The sequence below is a fragment of the Sinohyriopsis cumingii genome, chromosome 17, assembly GCF_028554795.1.
Source record: "Sinohyriopsis cumingii isolate HCF-2022 chromosome 17, ASM2855479v2, whole genome shotgun sequence".
NCBI classification, from domain to species: Eukaryota; Metazoa; Mollusca; class Bivalvia; order Unionida; family Unionidae; genus Sinohyriopsis; species Sinohyriopsis cumingii.
This window is the reverse complement of record NC_142977.1, coordinates 116,648,857-116,675,132: the sequence shown is the minus strand read 5'-3', so window position 1 is coordinate 116,675,132 and position 26,276 is coordinate 116,648,857. Positions and strand designations below refer to the sequence as shown.

At 35.6% G+C, this 26,276-nt stretch overlaps 1 protein-coding gene across 1 annotated transcript in view; it reads right to left on the bottom strand.

Annotated features, from left to right (window-relative positions):
• Positions 1-26,276, bottom strand: part of LOC149779722 (stromelysin-1-like) — a 79,669-nt gene that overhangs the window by 13,196 nt on the left and 40,197 nt on the right. The window contains exons 3-6 of the mRNA XM_089940581.1: positions 5,926-6,113; positions 5,018-5,113; positions 1,070-1,228; positions 532-704 (exon numbers count right to left, since the gene is read on the bottom strand). Coding sequence (XP_089796707.1) covers positions 532-704; positions 1,070-1,228; positions 5,018-5,113; positions 5,926-6,113 — 616 coding nt within the window. The remainder of the gene's footprint in view (positions 1-531; positions 705-1,069; positions 1,229-5,017; positions 5,114-5,925; positions 6,114-26,276) is intronic.

The following is a 26,276-nucleotide window of genomic DNA, read 5'->3' as shown; positions in this document are numbered from 1 at the left end:
TATTACACGTACATATATCCTGTCCTTAATATCCCATGAGCCACCATATTACACGTACGTATATACTGTCCTTAATATCCCATGAGCCACCATATTAAACATACATATATACTGTCCTTAATATCCCATGAGCCACCATATTACATGTACATATATCCTGTCCTATTTCATTCATATATTCTTATGTATAAGTTTACATTTGATTTAGTGCCATTGTTCATAATTAAAATAATTAAGTATGCTGTTAGATGCTACCACAAAGACTTGGAATTTTTTGCTGTACGAATTTTGAAACTATGCATAATTATGCAAATAACACATGTATTTTGATTCTGTAACCAGTGTTAACTTCTCAAGAATGGTTGGATGGGTGGGAATCGCTCATGTAACATGATAATGTAGTTCCAGTTTTTCACAATGTGCTGTTGCTGAATCAGAGAATACTTGTAGATGATACAGACGTCGATATCTGACTGACAGAAACTATTGGTTTAATTTATCCATGGTACATAATATATAAGAACACCATACCGGTCCAATAAATAAGAAGATTTCTGTACGTATTCGAGTGATGGCATCCACAGCGTGATCACAAGGATTAATCTCTCCTCCAACTGGTGGATTCACCGTGTATCCTGGACGCTCTGTAGCAGTTGGTGGTTTGGGTGTATGCAGTGGTGGGATAACACCAGAACCTTTAGTACCTAGCATAAGATAATAAACAACAATTAACGAACCAAGGATCAGAAACTAATTATTCTAAGGCATACTGTCAAGGTGTATGCACCAAGCGAGGTAAACCTGGAATTGGGGTATTTTTTCATATTTCAATACATTCCAAAAGGTTAAATTTTGGTCTTTAATGGAAAATCATTATTTTGGACAACACATAAGTGTGTGAAATCATCATGCATTCTTGGTGCTATGAGCTTCGATTATTAGTAAAAGTGATGAATCCCAGGCTCTGCATAGCAACAAAATTTTATACTGGCTAAAAGTTTAGTTTAGAAACTTCTATTTCTTAGCATTAATGAAGAAAGAATAATTTTAAATATAGGTGACATCATACCATATAAAGACTGAATTCCTAGTGTGTCGTCATAAGGCAGTCGGAAGTTACTTTGGTAACCTTGGTACCATGGGTACATAAGGGCTTCTGTGTTCATACTGTGGGCAAGACCAAGCGCGTGACCAAACTCGTGTGCTGCTACCATGAACAGATCAACCCCTGAAGAGAAAAGAGGTGAAAGGAATGAAGAAATATGAGTAAAGGATAAAACAAGATGCAATTTTGTAACATCTACAATTATTGTGTTTCCCTCTCAGACTGAGTTCTACTTTAAAGTATAGAAAATAAAAAAAATCAGACGAGAACAGAACATAACTTTATTCTGATGTTCAGCAATAGACATACGAGATTACCGTAAGCAAGTGTACAAATCTAAAGAAAGCAGTGGCAGAGCAGATAGGAAAGGTTGAGAAGTAAGGTTTGATTTATTTTTATTAATATTTTGTTACATGCATTACATAATAGCGTAAAATATTATTAGACATAAAATAATTCAAACATCGATTCTAAATAATACTTATGAACTCGCTAAATATGTATTATTTTAGTGTACATAATTCTTGCTTACATATTTTCTTAATGAGAGCTGTATTGGCAATGGAAGTGATACAAGTTCACGTTTTCTTTCCAATATATCAAAAACTGCCACCTCCTAGATTCAATGGAAATCATCTAAATTCGTTTTACGAAACATTGATGAATTTTTCTTTCATTTTGTATCATACATGTTAAAACGGTTTCAAAATTAAAAGATTTGTTCTTTTTTTAAATATGTGATATGGTCAACTTTTTGATGAGTAAAAATATTTCAAATCCAAGTTGTAAATATTGACAGTTCAGCCGTCATTGTAATTGTTTTCTTATTACCCAATCAACGTCATAGAATAAACAATATAACGTTAAATGATTCGGACCTAACTCAGACAATGTGTTAAGGAAGGAAATCTTTTAAAACAGCATCAGTGTTTAACACGTCATATAATAAATTTGTAATTTTTGTCAGAACCAGCTGTTTTCTGGAGTTCATTTTAAATAAAATTATTGCAGAAAACATACTGGTCTCCATATAAGATATATAGTAAAGTACCTTTTTCTTAAGAAAAAAAAAAACTTATATTTTGACATATTCCTTTACTCAAAATAATAAGTGAATTTAAATAACAAACCTTTATTCATCTCTACTAAGTAGTTTTAGAGTTTTAGAAACCCATTTAAGGCATTCGTGAAGATAGTTTTATCTACGTAAGTCGCCAAATGGAAGAGTGTTGAAACAATCTCTGCTATTATTCAGCAATAACAAGATTTTCAAATCAGCAGCTTTGGTACACATCTTGGATATCTGCATTGCACCATTTTGATTTTGAACAAAGAGGACATCATTAGAAGTTTTTGGTGAAAACCCCATGTCAAGATTATGATTAATTCAGTGGAAATAGCGACAACAAGATAGTGGTCATGGCAGCCATATTGGATGGCACCATCTTCAGAACTAGATATCATAAGAAGTATATTGATGAAAATCCCATGCTGATCAGTGATATATCTATCCATTTAATGAGGAGTTGAGATAAGAACATTTTCAAGATGTTAATTTCCATTCGGAAATAGCAATAACATTATTTTCATGATTGATGCTGGAAATCAGATCGGACCCATTTTTATTTAAGACCAACTGAACATCATAAGAAGTCTTCTGATTAATAAAAACTAAAACAAGTCGATAGGACTTTCTGTTCAAGTAGAACTGTAATTAGCTTTTTAAGATGGCAGCCATAATGGAGGTCAGATGTGCATGATTTTTTATTTACGACCATCTAGAGATCATAAGAAGTCTATTAGTGAAAATCCCGCGCTGATACATGCAGAAAGAATAGCAATTTCAAGATGTTTACAATGGCTAGTTTGGCGGCTATATAGAACGTCAGCCTGGCAACATCTTTACAAGGCACGAACTAGATATTATAAGAAGTCGTTTAGAGCAAACCCTATGCTGATATGACAATTCATTCAGAATGAGTAGCGATAAAAAGATTTTTAACATGACGGCCATATTGGACGTCTGATAGGCACCATTTTTATTTAGGACCAAGTGCACCTCTTAGGAAGTCTTTTAATGAAAACCCCATGTTGACAAGGCGGACATAGACCACTTCTTAAACCGAAAAAGAGGTAACCATATGTGAGGAGTATGCAGCACAGAAAAGAACACTTGCTTCTTTCACGGGTGAATAGTTTTCAAATATAACACCAACATGTGGGACAGTCGTCCATTGTGGAAAAGAAAACAGAAGTTTTTAACGTTCTAAAGAGGTATGCACCTAGAAACTGGCTAATTGCTACATTTGCTCCTAGAAACTGGCCAATTATGACGTATGCTCCTAGAAAGCGGCTAATTACGACGTATGCTCCTAGAAACTTGCTAATTACAACGTTTGGTCCTAGAAACTGGCTAATTATGACGTATGCTCCTAGAAACTGACTAATTACAGCGTTTGCTCCTAGAAACTGGCTAATTATGACGTATGCTCCTAGAAACTGGCTAATTACGACGTTTGCTCCTAGAAACAGGCTAATTATGACGTATGCTCCTAGAAACTGGCTAATTACGACGTATGATCCTAGAAACTGGCTAATTACGACGTATGCTCCTAGAAACTGACTAATTACGACGTTTGCTCATTAGGACGTATGCTCCTAGAAACTGACTAATTACGTTGTTTGCTCCTAGAAACTGGCCAATTATGACGTATGCCCCTAGAAACTGTCTTATTACGACGTTTGCTCCTATAAACTGACTAATTACGACGTTTGCTTCTAGAAACTGGCTAATTATGACGTTTGCTACTAGAAACTGACTAATTACGACGTTTGCTCCAAGAAATGAGCTATTTAATCATCTTAACACCGACTCCCCAGAATCAAACAAAATCACCACTAAAACTCTAACAAAGCTATAGTCAGAGAAGTACCTATACAAACCACATACCCTACGTTTGTTTCAAGGTATATATATATATATATATATATATATATATATATATATATATATATATATATTTGACTTCGCAAAGAAAGATTTTGGTGAATTTTACGACCATGAGAATAATCTCACATCTTTTATACGTTGAAACAGAAAGATCCAATAGACTCAATGTGTCTTTAGAGATGCTACCAAATTTACTTTTCTGTTGTAAAGATGACATAGAAGTCGAAAATAAAACTTCTTCATAAAATACTCTCTACTTCAGTTTATTTGTTTGTTTGGTTTTACTTTGTGTTTTGTTTTGCTGTTGTTCTTTTAGTTTGTTTTGAATTTGCTTTCTTTTCCAGGTGTGATCCTTAACTAATGATGTACATTGAAATTAAAAACCTGCCCAATCAATACCTTCAATATAAGAGCATGAATTCAGCTTTATAATTAAAATATTACAGAACGAATTCAGTATGTTAACTGTATTACAACAACATAAAGTCAACATATGCACCCACTCAATCCTTCAAACATCCATCAGCCAAGACAATACCAACAGATTGGAAAAATGCGTCGGTTGTCCAGGTATTTAGAAAATATGATAGAGGTCTAATAATGGAACTGGTTTTTTTTTAATGTTCCGTAGCTTTGCAGCAGATGAGAAAAATTGGTTTGTAGTTGGATGACCTCTAACATCCAACTACAAACCAATTTTTCTCATCTGCTGCAAAGCTACGGAACATTAAAAAAAAACCAGTTCCATTATTAGACCTCAGGAAAACCTAAACATTATATTTGAACAGCAACTCTGAAGACTCAAATGGACTTAAAACAGTCAGTCTATTTTCTGCAAGGTGGTAATTTTTTATTTACGAGATCGGTGGCAGCTACGACATCAATAAGGGCCCAGGGCACAAAATAAAAGAATGAAGAAAACGATGGAAGACAGAAATGCCTGATAGAAGCAGCTTACATACCCTCCGAGGAGTTGAAAGTCCAATGTTCATCGTCATCAAAATGGGTGTCGCCTCCACGATCATCACCGGGAAAGAACGCATGCGCAAGCACCTGACCTAGAAATAAAGGAACATGATACAAGCTAGAGTGAATGACACAAAATTTTCTAGCCTTTATGTATTCCAATGTTTATAAAGTTCTAAATAATGTAGATTTTTTTTAACACTTTCATTGTATTTTACCTGCGTCTCATTGCATAACACAATTTTCCATAGACTGGTCAGAAAATGAAAATCTTTGATTCCACAAAAAGTAATTTAACAAGCTAATTTAACAAGCTTGGACACGATACAAACAGTTAGATCACAGAGGGCAGGGATATGGTTTATTACGAAATCCTAAAGCAGATACTGACGTAGATACTATGAAATTTCGTCCTACCGTATATACAGTATGTATTATTGTAAGAGACATTGTGTCCCCTTTTGTGGATGGAAAATTTCAGACCGAATTAGAACGCTAAAAAGTTCCCTTTCTTTAATGCATCAGTCCATTTCGATCGGCATTCTTAAATCCGTTAAAACAAACAGCGTTAAAACAAAACCGAACTGACGATTGAATTTTCCAGCATGTACCCAATATGAATACTACACGATATACGGGGGGGGGGGGGGGTTTATACCTATTCTACTAATATTTGCACCAAATACCCCACATCCCTTGGATTAAACAAACATGTGCTCAGTCTGATGTAATGCTTAATCTATTAATAGCTGTTTCATGTATTAGCTTTGGACAACCAGACAATCAGATCCCCATAAGAAGCAGATTTCCTAGATGGCGGCCAAATCTAAGATGACCGTGATGCAAAAGTTTCCTCTGTTCTTGCTAAGTTCAGTCTGCTGCAGTGAAAAGAACGTCATCGTACCTTTGCCGTCGAACGGGTAACCGTCGTGATGGTACGACCTTGCAAACTGGATCAATATGTCCGCCTCCACCTGGCCGTGGACGATCTCTGTGAATGTCAACTGTGTGACGTCACTCCAAACTTTAAAAGCATCTATAATTGCCTTCCTAACTTCACTTCTTGGTATGTCAGGTGTGTAGTTCAAAATCCTGAAAAAGACAAGTGAAAATTAAACGACGAGAGAAGACAAAAATGGTGTCTCGAGTTCTTTTCGCGAGGATTGTTTTTCGCTATTTTTGCATAAAGTCGTACGAAAATTTAATCCATGATCAACAGGCAATAAATCTCTCTCTTTTCTATCCACCCCCCAGGTGCAGTATGTCAACTATATTTTGAAATCTTCCGCTGTACAACTCAGATTGATGTCAGCACGGTTCAACTCCTGACGTTCTTTGCAATGAAGATGGTTATTTCTAGAAGGTATGCAGCCAAGTTATTAGCGAATCAGACAATACCTACCGGCTGAAAATGCATCCTCCATCTCGCAACAGTAGAATAAAGGTGATCTGATTTTGTGCTTTACTACACATCGACACAAATACGTTACATAATACCGATGCAATAAAAGGAACGTGATTTGCCCAAGTACCAGCTGCAGTAGCCGACCCCAGCTGATTCGAGGCTGGGATTCGAGCCAGAACATTTTCGGTTGCGATTTCCGCACGTGCTCCAGTGAATAAAAGTGATCAAGAGCAAGAGCGGTGGCAATTTGATAGAAGTGTTTTGCCCCAAAACATACTTCAGCGGTCGACAACGTTCTGGAATGAGAACCAGTCAAACCCGCACACTGCTTTTCACATGTTCCACTCCGCGTACGCTGGTATGAAATTCAACAGGGGCAGTACACTCGTCAAAATTTAATGAACAATACATAAAACAGCCATTCGTTTCGAATGGATCAAGAGAAATCTTCTCAATTATATGGAAATTTTCAGTATTAAACACAAACAAACCAATTCTGCTTTGCTTTAATTTTCCTTACATGCGCTGTACAAAGCTGTTATAGTTGTTACAGTATTCAAGTAAATTATCCGGGGTTAAACACGGTGTGTTTACTCTACAGTTTCATAGTGGCCGTTTGAAATGGCTGACTGTGCATAAATAAGCCTGTGTGTGGTTACCTTTGCTACATTTTGAATATACTTTGCAAATGAGGTGTGTCAGCTCCAACATTACTGAAGATTCGCTGAAGAATATAATACCAACGATACAGTTTGACGAAAATTAGAAACCATAGTTTTAAAATAGATTGTAATTTATTTCATCCATTTAAATAAAATATATCAAGATAATATAATGTAAGATAGATTCAACAGTCCGAAAGATTGGTTGGATTGCAAATGAATGTTAAAAACTGACTCAAAATATGTGTGATCAATTCATATTATAACTTTGATTCAAATATGCGAACAATTTATGCGATCTATTCTTTCTCAAGATGTAATATAAGCAAAAATCACTTGCCTAAGATTTTATTTTAAAGGAAAATGAAATCAACACGTTTTGACTGGACACCAAAATAGCTAGCAGAAATAGCCAATGACCAATTGATAGTGGATACCAGGGCAAGTGTAAAGTCAAGAAACATTCAATTACTGAAATATATCTGACACCAGAGCTTGTATCAATTCAAGAAACAGCAGATAACTGAAAGATATCGACGCCAGAACTCGTGTCAAGCCAAGAAACAGCAAAAGGCAGCGAACACTAAAGCAAGTGTCAAGCCAATAAAGAACTAACTGCTTAAAGCTAACGGACACAAGAGTTAGTGTCGAGTCATAGGATGTTGCGTACTCATTAAAAGCATTGCAGTTAGAAAAATTACTACTAATACCCGAATTGTGTTAACACTTATATAAACCTTATATTAAAAACAAAACACCTAAAATATAATCTGTATATACTTGTTACTTCAAAACGTAGAATGTTTTGTGTGAATGTTTAACTTTTGGTGATGTGTGTACATAATTACATGTTTTATGTCTATATCAATAACAAGACAACTGCTGTTATTTTAAGTTACCGACTCTATCAATATGCAAATACTTGACCAAGAAGCGTGAACCGTATGTTAGGACATATTACAGAGACATCCAATCACAGACGACGACGTCTTTACAGAATTGAAGTCAAGTGTAAATGCAAGACAAAGCCCTACATTAGCATGAGATTTAAACATGACCGCTAGTATTGCAACTTTCAGAGGCACGGGGTAAGTGTACGCAGGTATCAAGTCTGCATGCGTTGCAGATACAGAGGTATTCGTATTGTCGTGCCAGAGTTAATTGATAGCATTCATTTTGCACACCAATAGCAACGAAGACTGAAGATAAGGATATAAAATATCTGCCATAACTTCTTGTACATACTTATAGTCGGTACTTTCTGATGGTTTCATAAATTTCTAACTACATTTGTATCGTTAATTAATCGTTTGGACGTTAAGGATCGAATGCAATTATCAGAAAAATTATAAGGCCTATTTGTAAATCAAATTGAACTTCAACGGTCTGCATTTGGCACTATAAGCAACACAGCTGATGATAGACCATCGTCAAATGTAGGGAATATATATATATATATATATATATATATATATATATATATATATATATATCTGTGTGTGTCTGTGTGTGTGTGTGTGTGTGTGTGTGTGTGTGTGTGATAGAAAAGCCTAGAAATTTGGCACTATAAACAACGCAAACAGTTCCTTTTCAGTGCTGGTGAAAACAAAAGAGTTTTGCTATTATTATATGAGTGTACAAACTGCGTGCAACTTTTACTCTGAATAATTACCTACTGATTTTCATGGTTTCTGCATGGTCATTATTTTAACAAATACAAAATGACCCTAGACACATTTTGAAACGAGAATTGAAGTTCTATTATGTAAATACTATAACTTCAAAAGAACAATTGCCTATTTGCTATCTTTAAAATAAGTAAGCTGTTTCCACCACTCATATTTTACTGTTACAATGGATCTTTGGACAAGTCAAAAGATCCATGGATCTATGGACAAGTCAAAACAACAATGAATCTGTGGACAAGCCAGAACAACAATGAATCTGTGGACAAGTCAAAAGAACAATGGATTCGTGGGCAAGTCAAAACAACAATGTAATGGTTCATTCGTGGTTTAACAAGTACAAACGTTTTCTGTATTGAAATTATTTGGGAATTCGCAGTTTGATAACCACAAACGTTAATCTGTTGAGAACAGTGTGGACATTCGAGGCTTGATAAATGCAAACGTTTTCTGTATTAAGAATATTGGGTACATTCGAGGTTTGATAAGTACATACCTTTCCTGGCTTGGGAATATTGGAGACATTTGACGTTTGATATGTGCAAATGTTTTATGTGTTGAGAATATTGGGGACATTAGCGGTTTCGCAAGTGCAAACCTTTTCTGTATTGTGAATGTTGGGGACATTCGTGGTTTGATAAGTGTAAACCTTTTTTATATTGAGAATATTGGGGACATTCGTGGTTTGATAAGTGCTAATGTTTTCTGTGTTGAGAATATTGGGGACATTCGCGGTTTGATAAGTGTAAACCTTTTCTGTATTGTGAATGTTGGGGACATTCGTGGTTTGATAAGTGTAAACCTTTTTTATATTGAGAATATTGGGGACATTCGTGGTTTGATAAGTGCTAATGTTTTCTGTGTTGAGAATATTGGGGACATTCGCGGTTTGATAAGTGTAAACCTTTTCTGTATTGTGAATGTTGGGGACATTCGTGGTTTGATAAGTGTAAACCTTTTTTATATGGAGAATATTGAGGACATTCGTGGTTTGATAAGTGCTAATGTTTTCTGTGTTGAGAATATTGGGGACATTCGCGGTTTGATAAGTGTAAACCTTTTTTATATTGAGAATATTGGGGACATTCCTGGTTTGATAAGTGCTAATGTTTTCTGTGTTGAGAATATTGGGGACATTCGCGGTTTGATAAGTGTAAACCTTTTTTATATTGAGAATATTGGGGACATTCGCGGTTTGATAAGTGTAAACCTTTTTTATATTGAGAATATTGGGGACATTCGCGGTTTCATAACTGCAAACATTTTCTGAAGAAAGAGCCTGTGGATTAAATTATTTTTCCAGGACATCAACGAATGTTTGAACAGCACTTTTGTAAGACTTGCGTAATTGGTAACAAACTGATTTTCTTAACAAAAGAGTTTCATAAACACAAAATAGCTTTTACCCATGATCAATTCCGATGTTTGAGGAGGTTAAATGTCAGAAACTCGCATACTTCATAACAGCTAGAACCGCACTCTTTGAATAAATAGATGCCTACCTAACAATATATAGTAAAATAAATCAGACATTATTGGTTTCCATGCAAAAAGCATCCGAACACGGTGCTAATCACCGTTCTCTGGAAAATGGACTTCTTTTCCGAATCGGTAATTCTTTAAGAGTTGTCTCCCTTGTTTTGCTATATTAAAGACCGCTGGGGTGTATCTTGGCGCTGTGAACAAAATATTGTTTCACCTCTCACTGTTAAGTGTTTCTGTTGATTTTGTTTGTCTCTTCTGTTGTTGTTGTCTATTAGTGTGTATTTCTACCGTTGTTGGTGATCAAATTAATTGCGTCCTGTCTAGAACAATGCTCAAACAAAGACACCAAAATCAGTGAGAGTTTTCCCGACCCATACTTCTGGACACAAACACCAAGGTACACAGCTGGTGTTCTCCAAATAATCTGCTTCTGGTTTCATATCAAATATGTCTCTTATGTGTGACAGAAAATCCTACAGTCAACGAATCAAGTGTTCATGACCGTTACACATGATTACACGAGCAAAACAAATCGAGCAAATTGCTTAAGCAAAATATATATTCATAAGTCATGAGCTTGCTGTCGAAGTATGAATAAAATAATAATATAATATAAAATACGAAAAAGGACATTTATTTCATCGCCGCAGTAATGCCACAATACAGGCTACGTGTTGCTCAAAGTCACAGTACATCAGTTACCTCAGTCCCTAAACCTGTTAAATATTGCTTTCATGGATATCTGCGTATATGTTGTGTTCTTTTTTTCTGCGGGGGGGGGGGTCTGCCCCACCTCCTTCCCTTCATGCACTCGTAAATGCTTATTTGCCATTATGGTCATGATACCACTATGTTGTAGTACATCAGTTATCGAAGTCCCTGAAATTGTACAACAATAATGCAGCTCTGTTATACAGACGTTGCAAGATCTGGTGACTCACGTCTTCCACTTCGTTTCCTGTAATATGTAATGCATTTGTTAACTGTATCACGTTAGCGTACACTCCTTCATGGAAGTCCCCTTAAACCTACAATCAGTGTGCACTGCCTCGTGAAAGTTTCTTTGAATTCTTCTATGCATTCCCCTCTGGCACCGCTACGTGTTTTAAAACAGACATGCATAATCTAGTACTGTTACCTTAATTTCCTAGATGTATTGAGAATTGACTGTTTTCATAGATTTATCGTATGTGCATGCCAGTAAAGTGAATGGTATGATTGTATGACTGCAATATTAATGACACTGGAAGTGCCAGCGTGGCCAAGGATGAATCACGGCTTACTTCTTGTACAGAGTATGCTGAACAAAATAACGTAATCTCTCTCTCTCTCTCTCTGCATCACCTCTGAATATGCTTTATATCTTCATAAATGGATGCGAATAATAATAATAATAATTAGAAGAAGAAGAAGAAGATGTGTGTGTGTGTGTGTGTGTGTGTGTGTGTGTGTGTGTGTGTGTGTGTGATTAGGATTTTTAACGTAGCTTTAACAATTTTCCAATCATATCGATACGATGTCTGCAGTGTGACAGTTTATAGTGATCTAGTAGCACTGGGGCATCATGCCGCAGACATGTATCATGATGTCCCACCCAGTCACATTATCCTGACACCAGGCTGACCAGTCCTAACACTAACCTCTTAATGCTGAGCGTCAAGCGAGGCAGCTGTTAGTACCATTTTTGTAAGTCGTTGGTATGACTCGGTCGGGGATCGAACCCACGACCTCCCGCATCCGAAGACGAATAAGAATTTTCCTTATATATAAAAAGAAATACGACAATATATCTTCAATCCAGTTTCTGAAAAGAAAGCTACAATTATTTTGACTAAAACTTTTGCTGGGGTTTGCAAATAGGCATAAATTTTTGTTCAGGAAATGGTGGTAAAAGCAGTCATTTAATCACACCATCAGAAAACAGCTGTGCTTCAGCATTGAGTGAAATGCCCCCCCCCAAAAAAAAATAAAAAATAAATAAATAAATAAAAAAAATAAAATAAAAAATAAGGTCATAGGATAAAGTTTAGAGGTCAATTCTAAAGTGGCACCTGTCGGTTTTGAACTCTCTGGATTTCCAGTCTGGCTGGCAGATGGTCAATTGAATTATACATCAAAGGGACCGTTGCCCTTAATATGAGATAATCCAATACACACTTAATTTGAAACACGTTCCGATAAGTAGATAAATGGATCGTAAACAATACTTTAACTGCGTTTCTATTTGGTCATAAAAATATCCCAGATGATAGACCATCGTTAATTGTAGGGAATCTATCTATCTATCTATCTATCTATCTATCTATCTAATAGCAAGGTTTACAAATTTGGCACTATAAACAACGCAAACAGTTCCTTCTCAGTGCTGGTGAAAACAAAGGAGTTTTGCTATTATTATATGAGTGTACAAACTGCGTGCAACTTTTACTCTGAATAATTACCTATTGATTTTTCATGGTTTCTGCATGATCATTATTTTAACAAATACAAACTGACCCTAAAAACATTCTGAAACGAGGGTTGAAGTTCTATTTTGTGCTACAGAAATTCACATTCATAGTTCTTGTTAATGTAAAATACTATAACTTCAAAAGTAAAAACTGCCGGTTTGCTATCTTTAAAATAAGTGAGCTGTTTCCACCACTCATATTTTACTGTTACAATCGATCTTTTTACAAGCAAAAAAATCCATGGATCTGTGGACAAGTCATAACAACAATGGATTGGTGGGCGAGTCAAAACAACAATGGATTGGTGGGCAAGTCAAAACAACAATGGATTGGTGGGCGAGTCAAAACAACAATGGATTGGTGGGCAAGTCAAAACAAAAATGGATTCATGGGCAAATCAAAACAACAATGGATTGGTGGGCAAGTCAAAACAACAATGGATTGGTGGGCAAGTCAAAACAAAAATGGATTCATGGGCAAGTCAAAACAACAAGGGATTCATGAGCAAATCAAAACAACTGCTAGTACTATTCAGATTTATACAAGGAAAAAGCGCTTTACATTTTTTATACTCTTAAGCCGCAGACTCGGTTTTAACAAAAGTTTTCTGCCATCCCTGAAAATGTTCCATATATTCTCTATATGACAAAGCCTTAATCAAAGAGAAGAAGAAAAAACACTGATGGTGAAATTGGTTTGCCGAGTCAAATCAAACAGGATTTGTTTTACGATTTCTGTATAATTTAATATTTCCAAATAGAAAAGAAAAAATGTTGAGAAACAACGATCGTCAGTATATGTGTGAAAATGATATGTCCTAGTAATTTATAGGCCCCATCTAGTAAAAGCTTTCTAAATTAACTCAATTCTGAAACATGCAAAGTGGCACTGGAAGACCATACTTCATTTGCATACAAAAGACGACATGCTACGATATACGATACATTATAGAATGATTTGCAATGCAAAATCTTGCTGATAGACGCATATAAATATCCCAAAATAGTGACCGTTCAATATTGCCGTCACAGTGCGTTTCTAAAACATCGACCGATCGCTATTGCCTTGGTATTGCATTTCTAAAAAGAACTAATGATGTGGTATTAGTTTCCTTTACTTCTTTGAATATTGATCTTAAATTATTTCTGTTTTGTCGCAATATTGCGGCTTATTTCTTACTTAAACATTGACATTGTAGTAGTAGTAGTAGTAGTGTGTGTGTGTGATTTAGATTTTTAACGTAGCTTTAACATTTTTTCAGTCATATCGCTAAGATGTCTGCAGTGTGGCAGCTTACAGTAATGTCTAGCACTGGGGCATCATGCAGCAGACATGTAGCATGATGTCCCACCTAGTCACATTATCCTAACACCAGCCCGACCAGTCCTAACACTAAATTGTTAATGCTGAGAGCATATCTAGGCAGCTATTAGTACCATTTTTATAAGTCTTTGGCATGACTCGGCCGGGGTTCGAACCCACGACATCCCGCAGCCGAGGCGGACGCTCTAACCACTAGGCCACCGGAGCGGTGATCTAGAAATACCTACTCGTATATAAAACGTCTGACGATATATCGTGGCTACCTACTCATATATAAAGTATGACGATATATACCGTAGCTACCTACTCATAAATAAAGTATGACGATATACCGTGGCTACCTACTCATAAAGTATGACGATATACCGTAGATACCTACTCATATATAAAGTATGACGATATATACCGTAGCTATCTACTCATAAATAAAGTATGACGATATACCGTAGCTACCTACTCATATATAAAGTATGACGGTATATACCGTAGCTACCTACTCATAAATAAAGTATGACGATATACCGTAGCTACCTACTCATATATAAAGTATGACGATATATACCGTGGCTACCTACTCATATATAAAGTATGACGATATATACCGTAGCTACCTACTCATAAATAAAGTATGACGATATACCGTAGATACCTAATCATAAAGTATGACGATATACCGTAGCTACCTACTCATATATAAAGCATGACAATATACCGTAGCTACCTACTCATATATAAAGTACGACGATATACCGTAGCTACCTATTCATATATAAACTATGACGATATACCGTAGCTACCTACTCATATATAAAGTATGACAATATACCGTAGAAAGTCAGCTAACACCATACTGAGGGACTTCGCGATACTCATCAGTATAATGACATCGGTGCTCCAATACGTACCGTTCATACAGACACTATTTTGTTTTTCTTCTTAAACAAATTTAAAAACTAATTTTAAAAAACAACTCTGCTCTTCCACCCACTACCATACCGAGAAGTAAACCACCTTTATTTATTTATTTATTTATTTATTTGTTTATTTATTTATTTATTTACCTTTCTGTACAATGAGTTCGAAATCCGTCCGCTTCATAATTCTGGGCAGTATTATCAAATAGGCACTGTGCCTAGGGAATACGAAATCGTGTTACTGAAAAATATATACACTAAGCGACAGCTATGACAATACCGATTGTCTCATTAAAGCAGTACCTGCTTGTGTAAGGTCAAAAACGTTGTTTGGGAAATAATCTGCAATCACCAGAGTTGCAGAGTAGATGGCATAGTTACATAAAAAATTAATTCTGATAATGCATTAATGTAAATACAAACCAAATAAGAGCTTGCATCTTAACCCTTGTAAGGCATAAATGCCCTTATGTTCTATCTATGAATACATACAATGTGATTCACGAAGGTAGGAAAGTATTCATGTACAGCATCATTAATACAAAACAATAATTAAGAGAACATGCACCTGATAGATAGCTTAAGACCAATTCCTCTCTCTCTCTCTCTCTCTCTCTCTCTCTCAATCGTTATCTCCAATTCAATAGGCTTAAACCATCAAACGTGGACCATCATGGAAAATGTATACCAACAAGACGCCCAAGTAGTACCGAAATCGCTCATCTGGCTGACATATGCCTAATCAAATTCAAGAGACTATAGCCTAAAAGCTCAACAGAAATTGATTTCAATGTTATTGATTGCATATGTTATGAAGACAAAATATTCGAGGCTTCAAAGTCTGTTTTTGGTTTCTTTGTTTGCAATTTCATCCATATTTGATGGCATATAAGCAACATCTGTGAAATATCGAAAGGCCTTTAACATAGGAATTTTTTTTGTCAAAATTGATCACGTAATGCTGATTGGTGTTTAAAGATGAAATTGCTTTTTTCATTTGTATGTACAGCAACATGGCCATATTCGACGCGGATTGACATCTTTCGTGTAAATCTAGATGCCCGTTATGTCAAAATACTTTATTTCATTCATTTTATTCAGAGTTTGTTAAGAAAAGTTCATTTAAATGTGGGGATATTTGGGGTGTGTGTTTTTTTTTTTACACTGTCAACCATATCTGGTGGGGCTAATCGCATCTGCACAACAATTGATAATTGAATACTTCTTTCTGCAAGAATATTTTCCTTTACGTTTGGCTAATATCATACCGTTTTCGAAAAGTCCTTCAAAAACTTTTGTTCTAAATTTAGTAACTGCTGCCATTTTTAAGCAGCATCAGCATTATTTGCAACAAATTGAATGCTCTTTGTCCCAAACGCCTTCTGTTCAATATAGTCTGATTCTGTTTTGCGTTTTGTTTCTAGAAGTAGTTAAATGATGCCTTTTTTTCTAGTAGCGGCGGATATACTGGATGATCGATCAACATCCACATGTTAAACGTTCGGAGGCCAAGATGATCCATGCGAAGTAATGTTCCAAATAACGACACAGTTTATTTTAAAAGAACAAGAATGTCAAAGATGTGTTATGCCATAAACGCACTAACCCTTGTTGCCGGTCAATGGCGGTAGCCAGCATGAGGGATTTGACGGCAACTGCATCAGACCGCCAGGCGAACTGGACGCGGTGGGGAAATGTTTTCTTTTTAGTTTTTTTATTTTTTATTTTTCTACAGTTGAAAATTTCAGTCTTTTGCATTCACAATAGTGCAACGGGACGAATTCTTCACAAAACCTATATTTAGGTGGGTTGGGATGGAGAGAGCAAATGACATAAAAACTTTTATTTTCTGTGATACATTAGGGGCGCCACTAAAGAACATTGCCCCTGGGTGCCTCGAACCTTCGCGCCGCCTGCGGCCGGGTGATATAAAATACTTACAATGTACAGACACTGAAAAATCCCGAAATAAACATGCACATAGACGTGAGGAGATGGGGGAGGGTGTATGCAAACTGTATCAACACATCTATTCACTAACCCATCCGTCTAAATCAGTGTTTCTCAAACTTTTTTGTCTTGCGGCGCACCAGAAAGATCTAAAAAAAATTCACGGCACACCTGAAAAGATTTAACAATTTTTGTGGTGAAGTACTTATTTATTTTGACATATATATTTAATTTTAAATTTAATGTGAAGGATGTGCCTGCTTTCGAGAGCATATCAGATTGAAGCGAGGCTCCAAAGTCGACAAACAAGCACGCATTTCATCGTCCATTTTAAGAAGTCTCTCTCTCTCTTTCGATTTGATTTCAGTCAATCCTGAAAATCCTAACTCACAAAACCAGGAAGACACAAATGGCAGAATTACTTTGATTGCTTTTGAACTGATTGCAGGATATGACTTCTTGACTGAGATCCAAAACTCATCCAGGCTCTTTACGGGTAATGTTGACTGAACAAAATGTATCGTTTTTTAAATCAATGAGCTGTTCTTCTTCTTCGGTTGTAAGATTTGTAGTTTCGTTGTTTCCGAACGGATTGATCACCCATCCATATTCATCACTTGCATGTGATGGGAAGTAATGCTGCAGTGCCGATTGTAGGTCCCTCAGTGTGTCCAGAATTTCGGAGATGAAATCTCGCACAAGTCTCGCGTTACGAAAGGAACCAATGAATGACAGACTGACAGATATTGCGTTTTTATATATGTTACTTTTTTAAACTTTTGCGACATTGATTTACCATTTAATTTTTCGATATGTTCAAGGTTTCAAAACGCTAGCAATTTTAAATATTTTTCAAAACTCCCACGGCACACCTGCAAATCTCTCGCGGCACACTAGTGTGCCGCGGCACACAGTTTGAGAATCACTGGTCTAAAGACTAGTGTTAATATAGTCAACATGCTTCAATCAAATATCAAAAGACTAGAAAAAGAAATAGCACATTCCAATATGAAACGACCATCATATCTCATCGTGAGTGTTATAATAGTCAACATGCTTCTATCAAATATCCACAGACAGATGGGTACTAGTAGTGGTACCGATTGCTCAGTCTTTGCTTTTGCAGAAGCATGCAAAGTCACTGAGTCATCGAAATTATTCCTCACAATATTGCTAGCGTACCAAAGTAAATGTGATACAAGCTTCTCAAACACTGAAATTCGACAGCCCCAACAATGTACATGACGTAGATCATGACCTACGAACAAACAACCAGGATCCAAGACAAAAAAGATCTTTGAAATTTATTTTTAAGCGCAGTCTAGGTTGTACACTACTCTTAAAAATAATAATAAAATGATCGAATAACGTTTAATTGTATCTATATGACTTTATCTCCTGCCACGTTCCATAACATAGAGCAGTTGCCCTTTTTTATCTTAAATTTAAAGATTACTGAACAATGTATTATTCGTTTTCAACACGAGGTGTATCGGAGTAGTGAGAACTTGAACAATGGATGGAAATATCAATGCAGTCTATGATCATCCAGGTATAATTTCGGGGGAAGGAGAGGTTTTAAAATATAGCCAAATGTACATTGGAACTGAACCCTAAGTGGGGGCGAAGTAAACAAAGACTCCTTATGTTCTTGCATTTTAAGTGTGGTCATGCCATTATAATAACATTCTAACCGTTATATAAAAATTATTTTAAAAAAATTATTCAGGAAAAGGAACAGTTGTTTCGAGTTCCTTTTTGTCTCCGAATCGTACACACCCACCACGATCCAACCCTGCAGTTTATCGCTGACAAACCCGGCATCTGTAGCATGCGTATGTTTGTAACCACACCCACGCTGCCATCCGTCCTGGACCACGCTGACTCATTTGGTGCGGCGTTGGACTTGCCATCAGAAGGACGCAAGCTCGATTAACACTATCAGCTCAGCATGGATCGGCTTCTTGTTGTTTTTCATGGGCAAGTTACTTTACTGTAATTACTTCGACACAAAGTAACCCTTCATGTATTGCAAACCATCCACCCATCTTAAAATCCTTGTCAAGTTTTCGGTTGAATTAACTTAACCAAAATCATTAAGTTGCGTAGTACGAATTATCTTCAACTGCCATCTGGCAGAACATACAAGATAGTACATCGGGCATATTAACTCCCGGCGAAACAACTCTAAGAATTTGTGGGTGAATTTTATTAACATTACAACAAGTTGGAACGGAGGGCCCAAATTTGGCGCGCATTTCGCGGCACATGATGCCACTCTCTTATCAATGGAAATGCATCCAACGTGAGCGAAGTGCTTTTCTCTGAGGCAGACAGAGAAAAGAACGTAACAGTAATCCCGTATTAATTACATATATATGCTGCCGTAGGAATGAGTTGTACTACATTCTGGAGATAATATCAGTACTTAAAAGTTTCTTCATGCCGCAAATTATTTCTATAATACAGAACCATATTTAATTACAGCAGACAACTTTCCACTTTTTATTCCCCGTTAATTTAAACTAACCCTTAGCTAAAGCTGTGGGGGTATTTGTTACTGTGTGTTCGAGTGTATATTTGTTCTTATGTGTGCTTTTGTATATGCCTATATCTTCGCCAGTTACTTAGCATTTTGTGGGACAGAAACCTTATATATATATATATATATATATATATATATATATATATATATATATATATATATATATATATATATATATATATATATATATATATATTAAGCAGTCTAAGACACAAGTGCAGTTCACTGAATTATAATTTATTTAGAAGTAATCCGATCACGAATCTTCCTGATCACGTCGAATTGCAATTGAAAAACGGCCGTCCTTTTCTGATCGAATGCAAAATAAGACAATAAATGAACTGAATGTTATCAGTAATGAATAGTATTATTAAACAGATATACTTTTAATTGGTAGCGAAATGCAGACATTTCTTATTAAAACAAAAAGATATTAAAAAGCACATGATTAGCGTTTGTTCCATCATGTCTACAGTTAAAATTGTACGTACCGGACCACACCAAACACTATCCCTTCACTCTAATCCTTCCTTCATTATCATTTCATTATATTACGTCACCTGACAACAACTTTCTCCAGCACTCTTCCCTGCGTGATCGTTACTTAATTATTTATGTTTATAATGAAATGGAATTTGTGAGTTGAAAAACGTGCTCCAATCCTTTTGCCATTTATACATACCTGTGATCTGCAGGGCGATAAAATGTTTAAGTAAACAAAACACGATCTTTCCAAGTAGACGAAAATGTGGGTTCTTCAATATATCTTAAGCCAGAAATAAAATTAGACATATCAGCCGTGTTCTCCAGCTGCATATGTTTTCTTATCTGTCAGTTCCATTTATCAAAGATACACATTTTGCCAATTTGACGTCAATTGTTCAGTAAATTCTCTCTCTCTCTCTCTCTCTCTCTCCATTTCTTTATATTTTCTTTTCGTCTTTCTCTAGTTAATTCCAGTTTAATGAAATTGCACTTTAGTTGTGAATCATTACTGGTTTCGTCACCTTTTATGAATGTGCATGCGTTGACCAAAAATAATAACAGTGCACTTTACATTTATTATTAGAAAAATTTGCAACAATCGGAGCAACCTCCAATGTTTCTGTTGTCCAAGAAAACAACAGGCCGGATTAATTTCCCCATTTGGGGTGAGGGACTAAGAATCAAACTACACACAGTTTTTGCACAATATAGTTCATGTCTACTATGTGTTTCCCAAACGTATATATACCAACTAACTGGTTAGTTCCAAATATTCAAGCAAAGAAATGTATTGCTAGCTGAAAATAACTTTTGAATCTTTGTTTTTCAGGTGAATAGTCACGTGATGAGTTTCATGAAATTCAAATGGATGCCTATGCAACACGTCCGATGTGCTTTTGCTTTGTTTGTTTTGTTTTGTTTTGTTTGGGTTTTTTGTTTGTTGGTGGTGGGGTTTTTTGTTTGGTAGTTAGTGGCGTTGATTTTATGAAAAAAGAAAAGACTGAGTATGTTTAAACTGCACATGGTATGCATTATCTGAATCGTCCTAAAGTCCGTACACAGGACACACGTATTTCTTACAAGTTAACACCCGCTTTCGAAACCTGGACTAATGTAGTTTTTACAAGTGAAAACCGTGTTTTAACACAGGACACACGTAGTTTTTAGAAGTTATAATCCTTGTTCTAGCGCAAGACACACGTCGTTATTACAAGATATAATCCAGGTTCTAACAAAGTTGTTATAAGTTATAATCCGTGTTGTAATAAAGGACACAAGAAGTTACAATTTATGAGAAGTAACGCATTTCTAGACTGCAGTATGTATGACGACCAGTTCTGTTGGGGAAAAAACTATTAAAATTCCACTTTAACTCGTACCCATAAAGCGTCTGATGTGAGTGGATCTTCAGATTCAACTGTGCCATCGTTAAGTCTGATTATGTCAAACCATAAAGTTACACAAGTCTGATTATGTCAAACCATAAAGTTACACAAGTCTGATTATGTCAAACCATAAAGTTACACAAATCTGATTATGTCAAACCATAAAGTTACACAAGTCTGATTATGTCAAACCATAAAGTTACACAAGTCTGATTATGTCAAACCATAAAGTTACACAAGTCTGATTATGCTCATCATGTCAAATCATAAAGTTACACAAATCTGATTATGTCAAACCATCAAGTTACACAAGTCTGATTATGTCAAACCAAAAAGTTACACAAATCTGATTATGTCAAACAATAAAGTTACACAAGTCTGATTATGTCAAACCATAAATTTACACAAGTCTGATTATGTCAAACCATAAAGTTACACAAATCTGACAAATTATATTAGAACCTGTAAATACTTTTTGCGGTAATATTCAAAATTATATCATCACCATTGTTCTTGTAAGTTATGAACAGATGAAATATATATCGACAGTTCATACAATGAAAAGGAGAGACTCGCTCCTCTCTCTCTCTCTCTCTCTCTCTTTCTCTCTCTCTCTCTCTCGTACACACACACACACACACACACACACACTGCAACTATTGACATAAATGTTCACTCCACATCCTTTATATTTATGACCAACATAATGAATTTGTGGAACTCCGTGATTGCAAGTGAATGGTAGCTGGGTTACTGTACTCGCCTTAAAATAACTGGTGAAACGGTACACTGAGGTCTTTATCGGGAATCCGGGATAACTACAGTCTGCAGATGAAAGGGAAGAGACATCTAGTATAATGCGCCGTAGCGGACAAAAGCTGTTCCAATAAAAGAACTGCCGTTGAAATTTTAATGTTATATGTCCAGAATTCCAATTTCACGTGTTGTATCAAAAATGCTTGTCTATAAAGTTCCATTTTCTAGGTTGAGATTTTGGATTGCATATGTTAAATTAAACAGTAGTGGCTGAAGTTATATTTTCTATGTCGAGGTTTTAGATTGTGTCGTTTGAATTACACAGCGGTGGTTGAAATTTCAATGTCATATGTCGAGAATTCTTAATTTACGTATTGGTTAAAAGAGTTCATGTTGAAATTTCTATTTCATTTATTCAGTATTTAGATTTCATATGTTGAATTACAGAGCGCTGGTGAAAATTCAATGTCCAATGTCGAGTTTTTAGATTGTCGAGAGTTTCAATTTAACGTATTGAATCACATCACATTAATTGTGCTGAAAGTTCCATTTCGTATGTTGAGTTTTTAGACTGTATTTGTTCAAAACGTCGACATAGGAAATAGAATTTAAACCACTACTGTATAATTCAATAAATAAAATCTAACATCTCGATCAGGAAAAATGGAACTTTAAGGACATGAAATTTGATCCAACACATGATACTGGATTTCTCGATATATGACATCAAAATTTCAACTGCAACTTTTTCGTTGGACCAGCTTTTGTCCGTTACGGCGCCTCATATGATAAAATAAATCAAGGGATGTATTTAAGCTTTTTATGAATTTCATCAAATTCCACTGCTGAATTGAAACGTTGGCATTAACAATGAGAAGTCCACGTGTGTGTGTGTGTGTGTGTGTGTGTGTGAGAGAGAGAGAGAGAGAGAGAGCACAGTGTATCATTGGGAACCAGTTTGAATTGGTGATTTGCTGATGTAGCTAAACAGGAGGATTCAGTCAGTATGCTGTTAGAACAGTAGTCAGAAGTAGTAAAACTAGTCAAACAGTAGTAAAACTAGTCAGTAGTAAACACTAGTCAATAATAGCAAACCTAGTCAATAGTAGTAAAACTAGTAAATAGTAATACTAATAAATAGAAGTAAAACTAGTCAATTAGTAGTGAAATTAGTCATTAGTAAAACTGGTAAACAGTACTAAAACTAGTAAATAGCAGTAAAACTAGTAAATAGTAGAAGAATTAGTCAATAGTAGTAATACTAGTCAAACGTTATAAAACGAGTCCGTAGTAGCAAAACTAGCAAATACTAGTAAAACTGTTCAATAAGAGTAAAACTGGTAAATAGTAGTAAAACTAGTCAATAGTAGTAAAACTGGTAAATAGTAGCAAAACTAGTCAGTAGTAGTAAAACTGGTAAATAGTAGTAAAACTGGTCATTAGTTGTTGTTGTTGTAGGGTTTAACGCCATTTTTCAGCACAATATAGGCTATACATGGCGGCCAATATTAATGGTGGAAAAAGAATCCGGGAAAACCCCGGAAAGAACCACCGACCCATGAGAAGCTACTGAACCTAGTGCTGCATCGGTTTGTGTTTTAATTGTTTTACAGAAGGGATGTGTTAAAAATGGACATGAAGATCTGGAAAAAATAATAAAAAAATTCGTGTTCGGTATGAAAATAAATCGGTTCTCTGTAATATTTCTATGCTGATATTAGCTTTTTACGCGTTAAAGTTGCTATATTTCGTCTATTCTTTATTGCAATACAATTTTTTTAATTTACAGTAATTGTCTTTTGTTTTTGCATCCAGCTCCACCGCTACCCAATTCGTCGATGAACACGGTACAGTGTTAATTTTGTAGTTATTATGGCAACACTTAACTAAGTAACGTTGCAGATGTCAGCGTAACAAATATCCAGCTAAGTTAATGAATGTGTTTAGGTACCGTGTTAAGTATATTGCCTGAGAGTATCCTTAGGTTGGTAGAAGAATATTACAATTAAAGATTGTATTCAAGACATGAAGTGAAATTTGTTAATTCATTTGTATAATTAACATGTGAGTTCGTTTAAATGAGAATCAATTGCAATGATATTAGAACGCCTCCGGGCCGACACTTAGTCCAGATATTGATTAATAGTCCACATGACAGGGGCGTAATGGTTTATTAAATGATTAAGACCATGCTATAGATCGATTAGTGGCTCTTAAATAGACCCATTAGAGAAACACATTAATCTTACCTTACCATGTTCGTATAGAACAAACTGAGCTACAATTTATATGGTATGAAATAACAGGCTGAGACCTGAGAGCCGGTTTAGCAGCTAGTGTCCGTTGGAATCAAGATGTGGTCATATCTGACGTAACGACAGAGGGGATAATGTTCTATCTAAGCAGAAAGGACCGAATACAGTATTTAGATTGCATATTTATATATTTTAACTAGGAAGTCGCTCTATACAACAAGTGAGAGACGTATGGTAATACGAACCATATCGTAATTAAAGAGAATGGAGGAAAGAGTGACTTCATTGTAAGCTGCAACACAAGGAAGCCAGAGGCATAAAGCAACCCCATCTTACTACCGGTGTTGAATCTGGACTAACTAATCAGGTTAAGCTTTCATGTTGGACAAATGAGTTCAAATACTCTCACCCAGTTTTATGATGATATGTATCATATCAGTGTAAACAGAACTGCTAACTGAATGTTTAAATAACTTTAAGTAATTTTTTGGTAGATGTGTATCCTTCAAGTGTCTTGCACAATTTCATTTTGTTTATCTAACTGATTAAATTGTTATATTTTATATGCGGGGGCTCGTGTTGTTCTATATATCTTCTCAGATCTCCATTTATTATATCCATTAATTTAATATTTGCATCATTCACCCGATCCGCGCATTGACACCGATGACAATCATCTTCTAGATAACGATAACCACCACAAACCCTGCGCAACAAACATACATGTTGATTATTAAGAAAGGGCGTGTATAGTGTGCATTATCCAGGAAGACAGGAATGGATGGTTTACATATTTTGTAATATATTGCATATTATCTTTCAAAGTCGCCTTGATACAGTTCTTTTACATATTGATATGGTTACGATGAGGAATTATTGCTAAGTGTAAATGTCAAGCTACACCGTTTTAATTATTTTAAAACCTGTGCCTTGCATACCTGGATTATTGGTGTGCTACCTGCAAAAATAAAGTCTAATACAGAAGAAACTGAGAAAAGAAATAATTTTGTTTTTATTCCTCTGGTACTCTGAGACAAAGACAAAACTACTTCTGTTTCAGTTTCTTACATTAAGTTTTACAGAGATGTGAAAGGAAACATTAATCATCATGATAGCAACTGGGCAAAGGATGTCACAGTGACTTATTCTATACAGTGTGATTAATCATCATGATAGCAACTGGTGGTGCTCTACAGTTTCATACTTTACATTGTGTTTAATTCTTAAAGAAAAAGAACTCCCCAGGTTTTACTCACTGGTTCTCCTGGCTATTTAACAAAAAAGACCTTATATATCTTAGGCATTGTTAAAGAACTTTTGCTTCCCTTTTTTGGTTTATGATGAATATGTGTAATCAGGGTTACTGAGTATACAGCTTGGCCTTATTACAGATGTGCAAATATTAATAATTGGCTAGCTCCGCTTGGTCATTTATGCTTCTTGGACTTTAAAAGTAAATGGTACTTAATTATGTGCACTCTCAGGAGTTGTTACTGCCTACACTGGCACAACACGTTTTCTGCATTTTAATACCAGCTAAAATTATAAAAGTATTGTTCTATTCCGCGATTTTGATCAATAGTGTGGTTAGGTATCCAGTTATTTTTTTACTTAGAAAGGGTCATCATGGGCCAACTGTGAAGTTCCCGTTATTAATTACAGTAAAACGTATATACTCCTAAAATATGTCCCAAATTGGCCCACTCCCCTTATCGTTGTCTTCTAACTGGTCAGCTTGACTGTACTTTTAATACCATACATGATAATAAGTATTTATTCATGCATGAATTAGCTGTTATTGGCTAAATAGGTAATTGAAAAAGAAGAAAGATTAAGGTTCTTTCATAGATCATATTGTCTCCACATATGTAAAATATTAGCATGATATTTACAAATAGGAAGACAGCTGTATTACGCTGATTTAAAATCAGCTTAAGCTTATGAAAAGAAAACC